Source organism: Apis cerana, linkage group LG6, assembly GCF_029169275.1.
Source record: "Apis cerana isolate GH-2021 linkage group LG6, AcerK_1.0, whole genome shotgun sequence".
Classification (NCBI taxonomy): Eukaryota; Metazoa; Arthropoda; class Insecta; order Hymenoptera; family Apidae; genus Apis; species Apis cerana.
Window position 1 is genome coordinate 3874954 of NC_083857.1, and position 21383 is coordinate 3896336.

At 41.1% G+C, this 21383-nt stretch overlaps 2 protein-coding genes across 6 annotated transcripts in view; one reads left to right on the forward strand and one right to left on the reverse strand.

Annotated features, from left to right (window-relative positions):
• Positions 1 to 21383, reverse strand: part of LOC107993429 (epidermal growth factor receptor) — a 159035-nt gene that overhangs the window by 39436 nt on the left and 98216 nt on the right. The window lies entirely within an intron of this gene.
• On the forward strand, positions 1187 to 9593 carry LOC114576924 (uncharacterized). Its single transcript, XM_062076025.1, has 2 exons — positions 1187 to 1344; positions 3925 to 9593. The coding sequence occupies exon 2, from the start codon at positions 3933 to 3935 to the stop codon at positions 8286 to 8288; it is 4356 nt and encodes a 1451-aa protein (XP_061932009.1). The 5' UTR covers positions 1187 to 1344; positions 3925 to 3932; the 3' UTR covers positions 8289 to 9593.

Here is a 21383-nt window from a genome sequence, read left to right on the forward strand (position 1 = left end):
CGTGGAAAGTTGAAAAAGAGTTGCCTTTGGAAACCGAAGAGAAAATTCTCGAAGAGAGAAAACCGAAGAAAACTCGAAATTGAACTAATTCAATACTATTTGACAATTTTCGATTAAAGAATCACGAAGACAATCTGCATTTCGAGCATATTTTAATATTCAACGAGTTTCGACCAGTTTCCATCCGAGATAATAATAAGGTAAGGATCGTAATGTCACGTCAGGAAACCGTGAAACCATTTGTTAAAAATTTGCAAACTTCTTATTTGTCGGAATTGTCCTGTTCCTGTTGAATTGGATCGTGACTTCGTGACGATTTTCTACGAATCGAGATGGCACGGGATGGAGAGTCGGAGGAAAGCTAAGAAAGGGAAGAAAAGGAAGGATTGAAAATTCTCTGGTGGATCACGATTACAGCCTCGTTCCTCTTAGGGAGACCTGGTTGCTTGCCTCTGCATCGCGATGGAATTTCAAGGCACGAAGTGAGTTCTCCTCCTTGCGCTTCGACCTCTGCACCTCGTGCAAGCCCCAGATCGTGACTTCGACCGTTCACGATGCCGTGGCCCTTCGTGTTGCACGTATCTTCCATCGCGAATCTTCGCGAGAACCGGTCAATCTCGAAGAAAGACTTTCGAATTTTCGAAAATCATCGAACGGAATTGAATTCTCTTCCCGGTTGGAGGCAACAGCGAGTGATCGAGAAATCGACGAATCTTTGATTTCAGGAACATTACCATGCATCAATAATTTTCTTTGAATCAGTTGCTTTGATTTTTATTGTTTTTAAATTAATATGTGAACATTCCTGAAATACGTATTTTTATTCTTCAGAAAATTAGTAAATTATTTCTAATCTTCCTAAAGACATTGATTTATTAATTGTTTTCTTCGTAAATGCATTATTTTTTTTAAATTAAGAATAAAATTGCGAATTTAATATTCATAGAGTTAGGTTTTTTTTCATAGTTTTATTTTTTTCTATCTGGAATGAGATTATACATTATCGTATAAATATAAATTCTACTTGTAAATTATCAATTATTTAATCAAATAATTGTATTCTACCAAATATGGATACTTTTAATTCTCTTTAATTATTCAATATAAGAAAAAGATGGTATGCGTGGCAATAAGTTATATAAATACCACAACGTGAAGGTTATTCAAAATGATCTGTGAAGAATGGCGAAGGAACATCTCAGACTGAGGACCGGTAATTAGTCAAATGAGCAAACGTTCCGACCACCTGTAGCGAAGAACTTGGAGTTCGAATGATTGCTCGACTTGTGAAACAGCACGCGATAAAGTAACGTAATGATAGTAATCATTATTACTTCGTCGCAGGTAAGATATATATAAATTGCTTTCCTGAAAAAAATTTATCATGACTAATTATTAGGTTGCGATTAAATTATTGAAATTTTATAATTGGAGATCGTTAAGAATTTTTTTTTGTCAATCTTAAACAATATTCTCATAAGAAATTTATTATAAAATAAATTAATTCTATTCAAAATTAAATTCGTAAACTGAATTTCGCGTCGTTCGTGTCGAACTGTTACAGTGATGTAACATGAACTATTTCATACGATAAAAATTTATGATTGATTTGTCGTTGTAACCTTCTTTCGTTCTTATCAATGTGAAATATAAACACTTAAAAAACGTCAAACGTTATATATTTGGATTTTTAGTACAAGAATTATCGAAAGCAATAATTTTATGAAATTTTGTCGAAAGATATAAAATATTAATTTTACAGCAAATATATATTTTTATGATAATAATATTATTCTTATTAAAAAAATTTTTTAATTAAAAAAGAATAAATAGATTAATTTAAAAAGAATCGCAAAAATTACTTTATTTTTTTGATGGATTATAAATCTTCATCTTCGTAATAAATTTTATGGTATTTAATTCGGTAAAAGATCGATGAATTGACAAATTTGTATTGAAAAATCGATTCTTTCTTTTCCTCCTATATCTGAAATATTTAACTAATTTTAATAAAATTTTCCATTTCTGTGTCACTTATTTATTTTACAAAAATCGAGAAAAGAAAAGAATGATTTATCATGGATTATTTATTACGTGATTTGCTTGTCAGGATTAAGGTAAATATTCGCGAGAATTTTTTTAGTGCGATTTTTATGCTGAAAAGTGCAAATATGTAACGTGCGATGGTGGATTTTTACGTCAACATATGAATCAGTTGACTTTGCGATAACTTTCAGACAAGCTCTGTTATATATAATACAAGGGTTCTGAAACGCTCACGTAGTTTGCCTGTTTTGCTTGTGAATTGTTTTATGGGAATCAGAAAAAATGTACAGTTTGATTTCCCAAATATTCTGCAATTTTGAAAATGATATATCTAACACTAAATAAAATAATTCGAAAATTTAAAGATTGCTACTAATAACTCTTTCAAATTTGAAAAAAATTATCACATATCATGCATACAAAACAAAAAGTTAAAATTAAATTATCCATTTGAGATTTTTTTATTTCTTTACATTAAAAGATTAAAATGAAATAATTTTTTGTACGTACAGTTATATAAAATTTTATATAATATTGTCATATTATCATGACAAAATGACAATATTGATAAATATATGAAGAAAAATATTCTACGTATTCATATGTTTATTCGCGCCAATAAAATCATTCTCTTTTTAAGTGATCAATATCATAGACCTATCATAACCTACTTCCCTCAATTTTTTATCCTTTTATCTTCAAAAAACAATATACAATATATAAAAATATAAAATAACAATATATATATATAAAATCATTTTAAAATCAGTTTTAACGGATCGTTTCAATCGTTTCAAATCGATCTCTGCGACTTGAACCACGAAATACGTAGAAGCGACGAAAATGAAAGGGTAGAGAAGATCGTGAAGATAAAGCAGACATCGAGATTCGTTGCATTGTACCACGTGGAAGATGTCGGCGTGACTTCCAATACCAATCCTCAAGATTCTTATCCGAGCGATCTACTCCCAAGGGTTGAATTAAAAGTGCCGCCAGTGCCATTTTTCGAACCTTATTTACTGTGTTTCAGTTGCAAACAAAAGGGTTGCCAGTACCGTGTTATCCCTCGTTTTCGTAAATATTTAAAAAAAAAAAATAGATTTCGCATCGAAGAAAAATATATTATTATGGTATATTTATAGATAACCGCTTAATCTCTGTATCCTCTGTACTAAAGTATTTAAATTATTTCTAACCGAGAATCGGCAAATTGGCAAATTCGTATATTGGGGATAAAAAAAAGGTGATGTTCGTATTACAAAAATAATATCTCTATAATATTATTTTAATATGATGTAATAATATGAATGTACATAATTACTTGACTTGAAGTGATTCGAGAAACAAGATCGAGATGTAAATTCCTTTGTTTGATAGGATTATCCGTATAACCCATTTGACATTTTAACATGGTATGTCGTGACTGCTAGGAAGATCACATCAACATTTCTAATTTTTGTCTTGATTCTTTCTCAAAATTACGAGTAATTATTTTAATTTCACCAACCAGATCCTGAATTTTTGAAAAATCGAAATTATATTAATAAACTGAACTATATAAAATATTATTAACGTTTAAACATAATCATTACATGAACAAAATGAATCGTTTGAAATATGTATTTGGTATTAACGTTACCCGACGTATTCCATCCAGTAAGATTTCCATAATTATTACTATTACTCTAAGATTATACAAATTTAAAAAAAGAAAAATTATTTATTGGAGATTCGTTTGCAAGATTATTAAAATTTTTTTCAAAATCTTCAATAAATAATTTTCCACGAATTTCTCTCATATTTTTAAATTATTCTCCTTTGTTTCAATTATATATATATATATATATCTGCATTAACACGAAATTATTACGTTCATAGATGTCCCGATGTTAATCGAACGAGACGCCGGAATATGCAAGAGGCAACGTTCAGAAATTTGTTATTTGAAATCTCGAAGTCGTTTGTTACAATTCCGATCGAAAAAGATCACCGAATCCATCAGAAACCTTCATTACCTGGACCGTACAAAGACCGGAACAATGCCTATGCAACAATATAAAAAAATATCTGAGAGAATCTTTCCGATGGAATCGATTCAGAAACGGCAGAGCTCGATGTGCCGAATAAAGAAATCCTTCAAACGTAACAACATCCTGCGAAGCATCGAAAAACAGATAACGAAAGACGGAAAAATTGTGAAAGCCCAATTTCAAAATGAAATCGACGAATTGAACGACAGAGAAGCTCGATCGTACGCGCAGATGATAGCCAACTACAACGAAGTTATTTACGGATCGAACTCGAGGCTCCAGAAGGACAATATAAACTCAATGGGAATGATTATCCACAGAAGTCCATTCAGTACCGCGTCCGTAGTTTTATTAAAATTGAAAACGAAACAGGACGAGGGCAAGAGAGAGAAGATCTCCTCCACTTGTTTGAACGGCTCTTGCTCCAGCCACAGCAATATTGGCAAATTGATCAAAGAATCGACCAGTTCTCGTCACTATTCTCAATACAATAACAACAAGAATTCGATGAGTCACGGCAACGAGCTTCAACGATCTTCCTCGTACGCGGCTATGATCGAAAGATACAGCAACGCGATGAAAATTGGGAACGATTATTACGGCTGGATTGGGAATTTGATGCCTAAGCGAACCGTGTCCACGAATCTCGAGGAAATTCCTGTTTCGATCGAAGCGAAGAAAACCGATAAGCCCGAATTCCCGATAATAGACGAAAAGACAAAGATAAAGGACGAACAGGATCAGTGGTTGTCGAAAGTGGACGACGTGATAAGGAACCTGAAACGAATCACCGAAAAGACGGAGTCGATGGACGAGAAGTTGAAGAAGAAAGAGATGACAACGCAGGTGAACGAGCGCGCCAAGTGGTTGGACAGGGTGATGGACGCGCACAAGAAGAGCATCGAGGAGAGAAAATCGATGGAGGAGAAAGATTCGATAATAACGAGTTCGAACGAGACGAATCGCCACAACGAAATGCTCGAGAACGGTAACACGTGGAAGACCGTGTTGACGAAAAATTCGTCGAAGCAACCCCCGAGATTTCCATTCGAGAAACCTTCCTCCACCCCCATAGTGGATTACATCAAACGGGGGCCGGTGAGCTCGGGAAGCCCGACGAATACGACGGGGAGCACATCGAAAACACCGTCCCAAACCCCGACATCGGTTATAACGGGCACGACCAAAGAGCCCCAAATCGAACTGAGAATGACGCCTTCGCAGAACGAGTCTGTCGTGTCCATCAACGTCGACGAGCAGGCGGCAAAAACTGTGGGGAGTAGCGCCAAGGAGCAACTCTCGGTTGTAATATTGTCGAAGAAGAATACAGCCGGGAAGATGGAGATGAGCAACACGAGCCAGCAGAACACCGATTTCGGCTCGATGCAAATATCTATCAGCGAGAACACGATCCCCGTCAAGCAAATCGAATTTTCCATCAACGGGAAACCTGTTTCGGAGTTGAAGAGTATCGTTGCAAGGGCGGACAAGCTTGACGTTTTCAGCTCGATGGACAAGGTCGAGATAAGAATCCCGTCGAAAGATCGGGCGACCGTGTTGAAGGAGCAATCGAGAACGATCGCGGCGACATCGAAACCAGTGCTGAACCTGCAGATAGCCGCGAAATTTAACGATCCACGGGTCCAACAGCCCAGAGGCGCGGATATAAAGAAGGACACCCCGTCACCGGTCTCGCCGGCCAACCCTTCCCCACCCTTGCCGCCCCCCGTCAAACCGCCTAGACCGCAGAATCTTTTCGACACTATTGACATTAAGAAAGGTGGGACGATGAAAGAGGAGGCGAGGAAGGACGAACCTTCGATAAAAGGATTGGAAACGTTAGATATCATGGATGTTAATAAGAGCGAAAATATCAGCACGCCGCCACCGACCCACCAACAAATCGAAACATTATCCGTGCCCGGTATTCATGGTTCAGTAGCAAAAGAAGAAAATGTTTTAACCGTGAGAAATATTCCATTAAATTTAAATCCTAACGAGGCTATCTTTCAGAAAGGATCCGTACCGCAAGAAAATTGCCCCTCGCAACTCCCCCCTTCGATGAATAAGGAGAATTTGAGCAACAAAGCACAGCAAGAAAATAAAATCCCTTCAAGTGTCATTCCCTGGTGGTCCTCGGAGGATTCGTTCAAGAACATCAAGAAGAAGGATAATAACCCGAGTAGGAAGACTGCTGTGTCTTTGGAGGGTACGTTGCCATTGGTGCAGACAGAGGAGGATCACGCGTTGCAAAAGGAGAGTATAAGCAGCGACGTTACATCGAGGGACAAGCACGATTCCATCGATTCGAAAAGAATCAACAATCCAGGCGACGATACGAAGAAACCGTCCATCATCGAAACCGAGCCGATAGTTAATTATCTCGAGGAGGGTGGCAAGAGGTGCGCGCCGATCAAGCTCGAGGGTGCAAAGGCATCGCCAAGGAATGCCAAGAACAGCGGGAGGATAGTAAAGAGATCGAAGCTTCGCGTCAAGCATAAGAATTATCGCAGGAAAGCGCCGTTGCCGGTGAAAAAAGAATCGGAGGCTTCGAGTTCGATGTGTTCGGTGTGCTCGCCGAAAATCCTTAAATACGTCCAGGTCGTCCCGCGGGAGGCGAAGATGGAGAAGAAATCCGAGACGAAAACGAATTTAATCGATCAGAAAACTGGCCACGAGGTGGATAAATTGAAGTTGAACGAAGAGAAGAAAACAGAGACGAAAATCGTGAAGTCTATAATACTCGTGGGGGACGATACCCACGTTGAAAAGGCAAATGTACAGAATTCAAACACGGTATTCAAAAAGGAGAACGCATTAGGCAAAAGTAGCGCTAACAAATCTGCTGATGTTTCAGCAAAATCATCGTCGCCTGCAGGCAAAGTCGATTATGATGGGAAGAAAGAAGGCCGCCAAGGGACGGAGGGAACAACAGCAAAGGACCAAGCGGACAAATTGGTCAACGAAGACCAGCGTATTAAAGAGATTCTGAAGTCCATGAAACCGATAGAGAAGAGGAAGGACGGCACGTTGATTGATTATGGCGTGACAGTGCCGTCGAGGAAGCCGTCGTCGAACGCAACGAGCACCAAAATTGACCTGTTATCGAAACAATCGGTGTCATCCTCGGAGAAGATCATCGAACCGACGAAAATTTTTTCCACCAAGAAGCAGGCAACATTGATAGAATCGACCAATTTAGGGGAGCAGCTGAAAATCATGGAGGCAGAAAGGACACATTCGGTAAAGAAAATAACAAAATTAGACGATTCTAAAGTTGAAATAAAAAAACCTGAATTAAAGGTGGAAGCTGAGGTTGCAGCGAATCAAAATAAGGCAAAAGAATCATTGGTTAATGCGAAGAGAGATGATAATTTTGAGGCACAAAAGAATGCCACTGCGAATCTTCATAATTTAAAACAAGCCGGCAACACCTCTGCTACGGATCTGTTCATGGAACCACAAAAAATAAGGATAACAGGGGCAGCACCTTTGAAAGGGACTCTTTCCAATCACGAATTAGAAAATTTTAAGAAAGTTAACGATCCAACGAATGTTAAATCGGAGAACGTATTCCCTGCAAGTTCCATCGCGTCGAAAAATAGCGAGAAAAAAGAGTCGAAAGATGTTTTAAAATTAATAGATGAGAAGAAAATGTCGATAGAATTATTGAACATGACCGCATCCTCTTCCCCTAATAAAGTCGAGAATACAACAACGAACAAGGTCGATATTTTCCCATTAATGGGAACCATTAATCCTGTTCCAGAAACGAAATCAAGCAACGAAACAGTGAAAAATGATTCGCTTATAAAAGAATACGCCATTCCATTGAAAAAGAATGCGGATAAAACTGGCGCCGCGCCGTTAGAAGGCACTATTCAACATTCGAACAACTTTGCCAACATGAACGAGAAGAAAGCAAATTCGAACGAGGGAAAGAACGATTTGCCCAAAATGGATATATTAAAGAAATCCTCAGACGGAGGAGGAGGTAACGCGGGATCAAATCCTGTCCCCGTAGGGCCTGCTGGATTTGTGCAATCGAGTATATATACACCTACGACGTGTAAGCAAAGAAATTGGGATTATAATAATAAATATAACCAAGAATACATGACATATAACGAAATGAAGAGACCAGAAAAAGATATGCTGTATTCATCGTGGTTACAACGTTTTAAGGATCGATTTAACAATAAAATAATTTGAAGTTCGGTATCATTTACCAATCAGTTTCAAAATTGTTCATTCGGCGAAGTTTCTAAATCGTTTAGTCTCGAAACCATTTTAGTCTAAAAAAAAGAAAAAAGTTTAAAACATTGCGATATTTGATACAGTATACGTTTTCGCTTTTTATTTTGTACTTGCTTGTATTTTTGAGTTCATATTATTTTGTGATACGCAATATTTAATAACAATCATTATTATTACTACTGAAACACTGTAAATGTAAAAGTAATGAAATTGAAAATATCAAAGAAAGATCTATCACTTCTATTGTATTAATTCCTTCATTTCCAAAAGAAATAAGCGAACCACCCACGAGCGAATCGTTTGATCTCTCCAAAGAAAAAAAAAAAAAACTAACGCATCGCCTCTCTTGCTTGATCAAAGATAACCATAAAAAAGAAAAAGAAAGCATCGAGAATACCATCGCGCGTATATTCCATCGATCACTTTTACTCGCCAGTCAGCTCGAGTCAGCTCGAATGTCGTTCAACACGCGAAGAACATATGTGCTCGATCTCGTGCTCGATCCACGTGCAATTTAACCGTATGTATTACTCGCGTAAACAACTCCCTTGGATGGTTAACGGATAGTGACATGGCATGAGTTTTCAATGCTGAGTTGCGCAACAGTGATCGGCCAGGGCTGTCCGTTTTACAAGAGAGAGAGAGAGAGAGAGTCGCAGGATTGGGTAATTAAAATTCTCATTAAAGGCAGCGGCGGCATCTTGAAACGCAGCACGGACAATGGGGGCCTGGATCGAGGCCGCGGGCCCTAAGGGTAAAATGGAGCCGTGGCCGGAGGAGTGGAGAAAGGGGAGGGTCAAGAGGGAGCGGGCCGGTGAGAGGCAGAATGGAACGGAGCTAACAGGCCATGAAGAAAGAGGAAACCCGTGCCGAAGTCTCGTTTACAATCGAGGTATCTGGAGGAGCCGAAACGCGGAGCAGCCCCTTCGGATTGGGCTTGTTCTTCTGCACCTCATAAAATACCTGACGCGTTCGCGCACGTATGTAGCGGATGTTGTTTCGTGGATTCGTGATGTTTCTTCAACAGGTGCGTTTAAATTTCAACCGTGTGTTTCGTCCATTATTTTCCACGACGATTGTTCCGCCTAAGTCGACGAGAGGAATCGAATTATCATTGGGACGTTTCTAACTTATTTTCTAATTTTGATTCGATTAAAAATTGTAGGCTGATTATCTTTTACTATTACCTCACGTATGATGCTTAAGATGAATAACTACGTTTTCAAATAAATAATTATTTCTTGGCTCGATACAAGTAAATAGATAGTTGAATGCAATTGAAAAAGAATGATTACGAGCTAACCTTGCAAACTACTCCAAACCACGCGTTGCAAACGCAATTCGTCCGCCTCTGATCGTTCAATATCGTTCATCCCATAATTGCAAAATCTGCAAAGTTTCCACACACGGTATTCCGCGATCGAATTCCAGCCTGGGGCAGGAATGATTGGAAAGGTAGGGCCTGCAATCAGTCGAGGGCCACGTACGTATGCGCGTTGTTTCGCGTTTGATTAAAGCACACCATTGCCATTTCAATCGCCGGCTGTTCGAAGCAATCGGCGCATCGGGCGCGATACCGGTCATTATTCGAATCGGCCGCCCAATTTTGGCCGTGCAACGCCACGAATCGCATTGGGTGGAGCAGCCATCATCGAGGGCGCCGTTGGTCCGTGCCACGTCCTGAAACCCGTCATTACACACGCGTTTACTGCGCGCATAATCCCGTTCTGGCAGGTTGCCAGTCATTCGATGTAATGCGCCCGGACAGGCCGAGGTTGAGCCGAAGCTTTATCGATGCTTACACACCCGTGTGCGCCCGGTTCAAACGGTGGTTTCGTGCCCGTTCACGATCAACGACAACGCGATCCTCCTCGACGTTCAACGGATAGAGACGAGCATTCCTCACCGTGTACGTGAAATCGAATCAATTCTCCCTGCAGCTTCTTGAGTAGCTGTCACGATAACGCGAGGGATACGGGCCAATGGAGAAGCATTTTTATCATTCATTCGAGTTGCGGTTGGACGAAGATTGGCCTGGCTTGCGGTCGGAACAGAATGAAGTTCGGCCAGAGATCTAAACGCTTAGATACCGATCTAAGACCAAATAATCGTTAATGATAAACACGAACTTTTACGAATAAAATTTCATTACGATTCAATACTGGAGACGTATTAAAATCCCAGAAGAAGAGAATTAACACCTGCAGAATCGTTCTTTTTCTTCTTCTTCCATTATTCAAACGGTCCAATCACGCGGGATGCGCCGCCACTTAACAGTAATGACAAAGCTCGGTTAATAACAATAGCGAATGCTCGCCAGTCGAGTCATGTACGAGTATATTCACCTCTTGTTCGGTATTCACAAATGAATCCCTATTGCGAAACGTATGGTTGGCCATCAACAATAAGAGGTCCAAAGTCACAGACGATAAGGCGTGCTGATTATCAAGAGCAGCCCGGCATCGTACATTCAGGAATGTAGATGAGGTCCAGCCTCCTTTCGCCCCGTATTCATCACGGCCCTGAGCGTCCTTCTCCCTCCTACTCCCTCTTCCTCTCTTCCCCGATCCTCTTCCCCCTCCCACCTATTCTTATCCCTCTCCTTTCGCGTCGCAACGAAAACTGATCCGACCCCACCAGCAGCCCCGAGTTCATCCCTGGGGGAACTGTTTTTTGATTTATCGCGGCGTTGCTCGTGGCCTGTTATAAATATCCGGGAACAACTTTCCCCTCTTCTCTCCTCTCCAGAGGAAGAGATGCCCCGCTGACTTTTCCCGCACGCCCTTGAGCATATCCTCGAAAGGTAAAGCTTCCAGGTTCGCCTCGTATTCAAAGAATCGCGCCGGTAGAAAGGAAGATCGATCATCCGACGTCGAGCTTTTTCGGGCAAGCGTTTGAATTCCTCGAGCGACGAGGGTCGTTGGAAAGTGATCGTTCGACCCGTCTGAGAAACTGAGATAGTTCGAATTTCAACGTGGAAACAACGAATGTAAAATTTTCCTTCTTTTGGAATTATGAGAAAGGGAAGAATCGTTAATCTTTAATCTCTGTTTAATCTTGTTGTTTAATCTTTGATTCTTTTAATTTTCTTTTTCTTCGCGAAACCACGATTTCAATTAAATCCGTTATCTCTCGCCTCAAAAGGCGATCATTCTCAACAACGTTTCCTTTCTTTCAGACAATTCAGGAACGTGTGTATACATGCTCATTAATTTCTTTCAGGTAAAAAACATCAGTCTCGTTCCACGTGTCGATGCCGTTCCCTTCGATTATTTTAGTCAAGAGAGGAAACCGCACGCTCAACGGTTTCCACGCGAGAGAATCCGCGCGCACGAGATTCAGAGAGCTCGAGTTGCAAGGTCGACAAGGCCTCCCCACCACCGACTCGATTCTGCGCTTCCAACCATTCTTTGTTTGTTTTAATTATGCACCGTGCCACCTCGTCAGCTTTTGTTTTATTCAATTTTCATCCTTTGTCGACCCTTTCTTGTCTTCTCGCAATACCCAGCTTCCAAGTTTCATCGAAATTTATCATTTCTGACGTTCTCTCGCATTCTCATTTTTTTTTTCTATCTAATCCGTCAATCGGAATCCGGTAGCGCATCGTTTCCCCGTGAAGAAAATGTCTCCAGACACACATCGTTCCATAAATTATTAACGAGGATATCGACTCAGCCTTGAAGAATCGTCAGGGACTTTCCTTATTACCACGTGTATGTTGCCGATTTAATAAATTGGATCTGACGTTCCTCGAATATTTATCTCGCATCGATTATTCTTGTTACAACGAATTATTGCGAAATAAAATTCTTTGAGGATAGTAACGATATAATATATATAATAAAGTAATTTCTATTTACAATAAGACTTAATAATATTTATTCGAACAATATTCTCCACAGATCTATCTTCCATCCACACACAACACACTTCTAATCAATCATTTCTCGTATAAGAAAAAAATTCCAAAAGAAACAAAGCGAAAAAAGAGTCAGATTTTCAAGCGAAGCTTATTACGTCGTTTACTTTCCAAGAATCATTGGCAAGAAACAGGCGGCGAGATCCATATGCCGTGTATCGAGAAAGCAATGCGACAAATAATATAATACCTCGCCAATATTTGCACGTACTGTGCAAACAACACGAAGCAGGTCGTATTCCACGATCTTCCACGAGCTCGAACAACCGATCGATCACGCGTGCTTTTTACGAGGCTTTTATTAATCGAAGATTATAATCCTGCTCGACGGTCTGGCGAGATTTCTTCAATCTCCCCCTCCCCTTTCTCGCGTCTTTTCTCCCCAACCCTTCCCTCTCCCCCTGCCTCGTCCTTAATCCTCTCCCATTTCTGCGGCACGGGATTAATTATTTTTCTGCGTTCCAACTTGGTGGGATCGAGATGAGTTCACGGTCGTCCCCGTCGATCTTTCAGCGATACCTGCTCCCTCCACACGAGTAAATAATCCCCTTGGCATTCTCGAAACGCGAATATTCAGCCACGAAGAGGGACATCTCGGGACGTGCCTCGTGTTATTTCGCGGTCCAGCAGAGTGCTCGGCAAATCCCCGCCCGATTTCCGTGTATCCTCCTCCGAGAATTTAATCCGATTGAACGGATACTCGAGGGGGAAGGTATGCGACGAGAAGGTGAATAAAAATGGCACGGTCGTGAAGGGCGATACTGGGGGAATAATGTCGCGAAATCGCGAGACTCCGTAAGTAGGAATAATCCTCTTACGATCCGTGGAATGCCGGATCTTCTCCCTTCCTTTTTTCTTTCTCGCAAACACGAGAACGTTCCAACGTTTTTAAGACGGAAAATTATAGAAACATCAAATTGCCGTAACGCTGATCGCTATCTGTGGAACGAGCTTAATCCAGAAAGGGAGAGGGAGGGCTGTGCTCGTTCTTTAATGGGTTGGATGGCGGGTTTGTTGTTAAGATGAAATTGTTATCGGGCAAAGGGAAACGGGAAAGTTGCGCGGATTTAATGGCCGATGTTTGCGTGGAACCGATTATTCACGGGGTTTTAATGAGCGTGCGCCGCGGCTGAGTTGGGATTGTTTGGCCGCTGTTGGGCGAAAGCGGATGATAATTTAAGCAATAAACGGGGGAGGGGAAAGATGCCATGATTGCGGAATGCAGCGAACTATAGAATTATGCACGTTCATGAGCGTATAAAAAAGAATTTAATCCGTGGAACGGATTTTATTGAAGGCATGAGAGATATAAAAGTTTAATTTTTGTTGATTTGTTTCTATTTACATATTCTTATTATTATTCTATTTAAAGATTCTATATGTAGATACGAATTCTCTTTTACTTGTATTTATTTCCTTGAATTGTAAGAAATCGTAAATATAACGAACTTTCACCAATGAAGATTGAATTATAAGATCCTCGGATATAATGTTTCAGCACTACTTTAAGTCATCCTATTCGTTGATTAAAAACAAAAATCAATCAAATCAAATCAATTTTCTAAATCGCGGAACCCTTATTCATTAAGCAATCTCGAAACTGGAAGAAACTGGAAGGCGCACATCTTCGACAAGTCGATTCAAATGCGCTAATTGAGCACGCATTGATACGTCGCCTCTCGGTAAATCGATTACTTTATTGCAAGAATACACGAACCTCCCTCGCTTCTCTGGTGTACGAAGAGAGGGGGAGGCTGTTGCGCATCGTGTCGTCGATATATTAGCGTAATTCGCCCCGTTCACCACGGGGTAATGGGGTAATTGCTTTGTAAGCCTTGGAGACCGCCTGTGTCCCGCTTGTCTCGACCTGTTTATACGTTTTGCGGCCTCTACTCGCCGCAAACCGACGACAAGCATCGATAGATACTGCTCGAAATGCTTTACACCCGGTAGTCACGATAAAAGCCGCTCCAGTTTTTCCTCGTTGCTCCCTTTGCTTCGTTAAGCAAGCAGGGGAAACCTGATAGGACGTGTAAGTCGTGTATCTAAACCGGCTCGAACATCTTCGAAAAATAAATTTTTAATCGGACTTTTAATCGCGCGGAAACATTTCCGATAAAAAGGAGGGAATTTTGCCCGATGACTTTATGTTTGCCGTCGATGGAACTTGAGTTTAAACGGTTTCAGATAAGATTCGATAGGTTTTCAAGAATTTTTCGAGAATGATTCAGATAAACATTGAATCGGAGAAGTTGCTATCTTTTAAAATATATAAGTATGAACGTATCTTTCGTATAATATATAAACTTCGTTCCCTCTAATATTTATACTGCACAAATGATTCTAAATTAAAAATTCGGCTCCCTCACAGAAAAACCAGTAAAATAACGACCAATTATCCAAAAACCATATAATTTCAATTATTTTACATCGCAACGAATGAACGACAATTCCTCGTTCTTATTAAAATACGATAAAGTTTAAAAGCAACAAGGGCTGTCCTTTCCAATCCTAGAACCAGATCCTATCATTCTCAAAACCACAAAAATCCGGTTACAACGATGCCTCGAATAAACCTGACGTAGGCCAGAAATGGCGCTCATTTTTCCACGGTTCGTTTGTCCGACACGGAGAACCGTTCGCCGAAGTGGCGGCGGCCGCTTCTACGGAGACAAATGGAGCGAGTAAAGGGTCCGTTTCCGACTTGGCTCGAGATTCCACGGTGTCCAGCGTGTCTCTGCTGGAGGCTGCCGAGTGCGAAGTAACGAATCGACTATTGTCGCGTCACGTGCAGTCGCGCTGTCTGTCCGCACCGCGTTTCTCGCCGTGGACGAGGCTGATGCCGCGTGATCTCGCCGACAGGAACGGACAGGAGAATACTGAAATTGGCAAGCTAGTTTCCTAGGCTTTAAGGAGAGCTTTACCCTGGGGAGAGTCGCGTGAGAAATTCTCGTGTTCCTCCCATTTTTTTCGTGTATCGAGGATGGGGACGAATATGGTTCGATACGTCGAGGATGCACGAAGAACCAAACATTTTTGGATCTTTGTACGACTTAATTTGTGCATCTTTCAATCATTTTTCGTATAAGTAACGTATATATAAATAAATATTAGGATATTATTATAGATTCAGAGGATTATTAATTACATTAATATGATCTTGGTTCCATCTATTTAACTTTTTTTATTAGAATTTAAATAAACATATATATGTATCCATATTTTCAAGTTTTTAAAAAAGTCTATATTTATAATATAAAAATAATAATTCATTAATTTCAATAAAGAAATACAGTTATATATATATTAATTTTTGAACGAGTTGCAATGTATCTACAGATACAATTCCCCCATAAGGAGAGATGTATTTTTATAAAAGTAGATGGTAAAAAATATAACCATATAAATAATACAACAGTATTATCTCAAACATGAACTACAGACCGGTTTGAAAGGTTGGCCGGTAAACTATATCGATCTTCTCGAGGGGTTAATAGGGGCAATAATTATGATCGATTCTCGCCTCGCAGTGTTCGCGATGGTATCGATCATCACTTGTTTTTACCGTGATGCTCTTTCTATCGTCGGTTCCCCTTACCTTGCTCGATTCTTTTTTTCACACTCGTTCTGCGTTTACACGCGTTCCTCTACGTCAAAATATAATCAAACCTCCATTAAAGTTCCAATCGTCCCGTTCAGGGATCCCGTATCTGTAATGAGAATCGAAATTCCTTCCCTTTCCGCTCTTTTTCTTCCTTCCCTTCCCTCGTAGAACGCGTGATCGTCGATTAATAACGCGCCAACGTCTATTTATCAATCGTACATCGATGTTCCATCCATGTTTTCAAACATCAAACTCTTCTCTTCGATACTCTTTTCTTTCGTCGATCATTTTCAGATCGTCTGAATATTTGTTTTCTTAGATTTTAATTTAGATTTGATTTTTTTTAGATTTTTTAATACAGATTATGCTATATTGACGAGACCAATTGATAAAACGAGGAGAATACTCGACAGCATAATCGAATAGAAAATTGACTGCGTCGAAAATGCAATTTCCAATTGCATTCGATCAACCGTGATCCGTTCAAAGATCGATCAATCTTTTTTTTTGATCGAAGAGTGAAAGGTAATAAGAAATCATTGTGACAAAAGTATCTCTTCCTTTTTTTTTAAACGATATTATTATGTCCATGCTTGGATACACTTGATGTCGCGCATAAAGAACAAAGTACCATTGTTCAGTAATAATAAATTGCGGCTTGTTCAATCAAAATTTCATGCACTCATCCTGAAAATTGTATTTTAACAAAAAATTTAACTAAAACTATTATTTTCTTTTTCTTTTCTTCTTTTAATATCTATTCATTATTCATTTTATCGTTCGACGACCATAAAGAAAAAGAGAAAATGTGATATAAAATGTATCAATCATTTTCATTGGACGGATATCGATTAAATATCTTGTCGATACGCATATTCAGATTTCCTGTCCTACGAATATATCCTCTATCGTGGATTCTAACCTCGAATTGCTTCATTAACGCTCTCCATTCAAGGCAGATCGATCAGGATTCGCAGCGTGAGAACTCACAATCAACTGCGATCCCTCGTTCCACGACATGCAAAAACCTTGATTCGATATTTCTAATTATTATTCACTGCATTCGTCGTTTTAAATGAGCCATAATTAACGAGAGTATCTCGTATCTAGTATCTCTTACTGTTACTAGAGTTTTATTCGACTTAAAATTACGAATAGAAACTATGTTAAGTTTCACTTGCTCGTTTCTTCGTTATTTCAACGACTGATATTTTCTGTGCGTAATTTTTGTACGTAATTTTTCCTTTTATTGTTTTGGTACACCGCATTCATCGTTGGCCAATATTAATTAATTTGATCTAATATCGTCTAATTGGTAGTTATTTCATCATCGGATCGTTTTCTCTTTCGAATTCCTCTTTCGTTACTCACCACAATTAAATACCATCGACAAGAGTATTGAAAATATTTCCGAAAATTCTTTATACCTGCATCACACATTGCTACAATTCCCGATAATTCAACGTTACTCAACGCTTGACACGATCCTTCAACAACGTTCAATTCCAGCGAATCGTCCGTCAATTAACCGAACGAAAAAAAGAAACGCAATCCGATTCAAAACTGCAATCCACGGAGTTGGAAAGATCAATGGAACGCGGAATATCGGCGAGCGTAATCACAGAAGCAGAGGAAAAAGAAATGTCAGACGCTCTCGGTCCCCTGATTAGATCATCAAGAATCGTCCGTCGAGGAGTCGGCAAATGGCGACGCAGCGGGCAATGAAATGCAATTTATTCAGGTTAGGGATCACTCCCCGCGAAGATACAATTCGCCTGACGCGTAGAACACCCAGAAGCAACTGTGGACCGATGGGAAGAGAGAGGGGGAGGCTGGATGCGCGCGCCCCGAGAGCTCGTTATACGAGGGCAATGAGAATGCGACGGAACTGCGAGCGCAGCTCCACCGCCGGACCACCCTGTTCGATACCGGAGAAGAGGGATCGAAGGACAATGTTTCACTTGAATTTACTATCGACCCTGTATTCCGCGTACCCGGTCGGCTTTCTTGCGACGAACGTTTAACCCGTGGTCAGCTGGAATAATCGAGGTCGAAGGGACAGAGGGCCGCATCGGCCCGTTTCGCGGTCGAAAGATGGTTTCGAAGTTTAAGCAGTTTCACGGTGATTTTGGTGTTTGTGTGAAAAGTGATCGTGCTTTGATTAGAAAAGTCGAGAAGAGGTTAAAAAGTGAATTTTTGAGGTTAGGTCGAGGTCTCGATCTGAAGCAAATACGCGTTGAAAAGCTGTTTGTTCTTCAGAATAGTGTATTATTAATTTTGCATTGTAATACAGATGTTAATGCGCCACTGCGATGGTGAAGAGAGAGTAGAGAAAGTTTTCAATGTTGGAGGAGGATTGGTGGGAGAGTTCCGGTGAACTGTTCCGTCATCTCAGCGTTAAGAAAGTGCCTACTAATACAAATATATTGCACTTGGTTAAGTTAAACGTACTTTTGAAAGTCGTTTTAGTATACGTAATGAAGTTTGTAATATACCTCGTTGGAATTTTCCTTGGAAGAACTAAAAATACTTTCCACACTACAATAATAACCTCATTTGTAACCAAGTATGGTACTGAAGGTCGTGTATCGTCATGTATAGCCTATAGATTTTCAACAAAGAAACATCAACTTCCTATAATTTCTCTTCAATCTCAGTCAATGTAACTTCGATCGGAAAATCTGCACGTACAACATACTTGGTGCAACGTACTTGGCATTAAAACGAGTCGCGCGTAGAGCCATGTGCAATAGCCGACGTGTGTCGTTTACGTTAAAAGCACAAATGACGTAATACTTTGCATACATAGATCCGCTTTTCGATTTTCACTGTTAACATCCCCTTTATCACGAAGTATCGCACTTTCTTTCGCACTTTCTTTCCTATAAACTTACTGTCCCTTTGTCAAAACTCTTGCGTCACTTCACATCCCATTCCACCAACGCACTTCCGATCGGTGGAAAAAGAAAAAGAAAAGAAAAAGAACACGTCAATCGGGGTGGGGAATGCATCAAAGCCGTAACGATTGCGTTAAAGCCGATATCCGTTCTATTATCGAGGTCATGTCCGCGCGGATAGAGACGATAATAGTAGTTACGCGGACAACGATAATTATGCACCGGACTTTTCTCCGTTCTTTCGCTCCATCTAAGTCGAGTCAGCTGACTGCGTGACCGATGATGTCACCGTTGCAGCGTACTCTCCTCGACGAGTTCTCCAGAGGAGCGACACCCACTTGGCCTAACACCTACTTGCAGTGCAACGTCACGACTCGAGTACTCCTCTCTTCTTTTTGCAATCTTGTCTCTCCCATCTTTCCTCTTCCTCCGTCGTTTCCTCTTCTGCTCTGCCGTTTCCCTCTCTTCCTCTCTTTTCCCCACCCCGTCTTTCCACGCGCGTCTTTCTCTTTCTCCCACGCGTAAAAACGGTCGTGAGCCTCTCTGCGGTTGTACACCCGACGAGAGCTTATTAGAACACCACGTAGCTAGGATCCGTAAACGGCAGGATTCGCCCACGTGGCCAGCGCCTTGAAAGGCATATCTGTCTGTCTGTTTTCAAGTCTCCTCGAGTCATTAGCGGGGTTCCCTCTCCCCCGGGTATCGGAGCCAGCGGGGAAGACAGGCCTCTTTGTTCTGGGGGGGGGATCAAAGTGACGAGCGACATATCCCTCCACGCAATGAAGTCGTAGATACCCGCTGCGATTTAGGATGGTTCAACGGGATCGATCGTTCAAATTTATATCGCTCTGCCTTCCGTGACTCGTTTTATTATCCCCCGTCCAATTGTAAAATTCAACGACTTGTAACGGTCTAGCGACGATTGATCTCGCCCACTTGATACATCGATGTATACATGCTCAATATTTGGAGCAGAGAGATCGTCTCGAATTTTTAATTCTTCCTACGATAATTGCGTTTTATTATTGCTCCTAAGATCGTTAAAGAAGATTAGAAGTTCAAAAAATTAGCCCTCCCCTCCGACCTCGAAAGACTCCCTACACTTATTCCACCATTTTCGCGGGGGCAAAAAGCAACACGGCTACAAATCCCGACACATTCGGCGCCGCGTCCGGCTGCGAGAAGACGAAGAAGAGAATAAGGAGGAAACGGTGGGCGACGATCGTTTTCTTCTCAACTCCGTTGAAATATATCGCGACGAAGGTTCGCCACTTTTTCCCCGGATGGATTTCGTCCCCGAGCCGATTTGCCGCGGCATTTGCCGCGATCCGCCGAAATATATCGGGGTGTCCAACGTATAATAAGACACGGTTGAACGTCGCCGCGAACACCTTGGACACATGTCACACGGGCAAACCCGGCTCCTTGTTGCTCGTTCCACGGGCCGCGTCTACGTCCGCCACTCGTCAATTAGAAGCGACATCGTTCCCGACACGAAAAACCTGGCCGGGCTAGTACCTCGAATCGGGGCCGTGGGGATTCGGGAGAATGACATTAACATACCGATCATACGGGCGAGTGGGAGAGAGACGGAGGGAACGGATAGGAGGCGGGCGGCAAGAAACGAGCCTCTGGGGCCCGAGACCTATCCAGCGCCGCCAGCTTTCGAGAAAACCGGTGAATTCCGTGCGGTTCCCCAGAATCGATCGAACTTCGCGCCTCGGGCCACGACGACGGGCCTTTGGAAGTAATTAAGGAAGACGACTTGATCCTGATTTGTCGTCTTCATTCAGGGGAGCCCCTTGATTACCCCCTCGAAATCTGTCCATCGGATTTTTTACGCTTCAGGGACACTCGACGCGTTCCGCGACGGAGGAAATCGAGTTTTATATGGATGGATGGAGAACAAGGATATTCGATACGAGGATAATCTGGAGTGTCCGAGTTGGAATTTATTTATTTGTTATTTCGTTTGTGAATGAAGGGAGTTGAATGAATGGGAGAGTCGAAACGCAGTGGGCATTATTATGCGAAGTGGTTATGGTATTATGAATCGTAAATAACACCGTGAATGTCGTGAGTCTAATTATATATCGCTGGATAATATTCGTACGTAATGGTAATACTTCTTTGACTTCTCTAAAAATCCTCAATCTCTAAATTATCTCGCACTGAGTATAATCACAAACACACTCTTAACCGAACCAACAATTAAACATATCGCGTGTAATTATATTAATCACGATAAATATAATATTCATCCTACGACGGGTGTGCCTTTGCATGTCAATTTCGATAACCGTTTACTATCGAATACCACACTTTGGTAAATTTCAAAAATTAAAACAAGTTAAATAGTCGTCCACTACCCCTAAATAGATGCAACAACAGCACTGGAAAGTGGTGCGAACGAGGGAGTAACCTTCGATCTTGTCGATGACCCGCGACATGTCTAGGAGAGCGTACTCGGAACAATGGACCGGTGACAGAGTCTGGGACCACTTGGAAGGGTGAAAAACGTCGGTCAATTATGCAAGGCGCCGCGACTGTTTCCCCGTACAATAGAGGCTTGCAGCGTCGGGGAAGCAGGACGTCGAATGTCGTGGGATACACGAGGAACTGTACATACA

Excerpts from the sequence above, each read along its gene's own strand:
- LOC114576924 (XM_062076025.1), top strand. The coding sequence starts at position 3,933 with ATGTTAATCGAACGAGACGCCGGAATATGCAAGAGGCAACGTTCAGAA.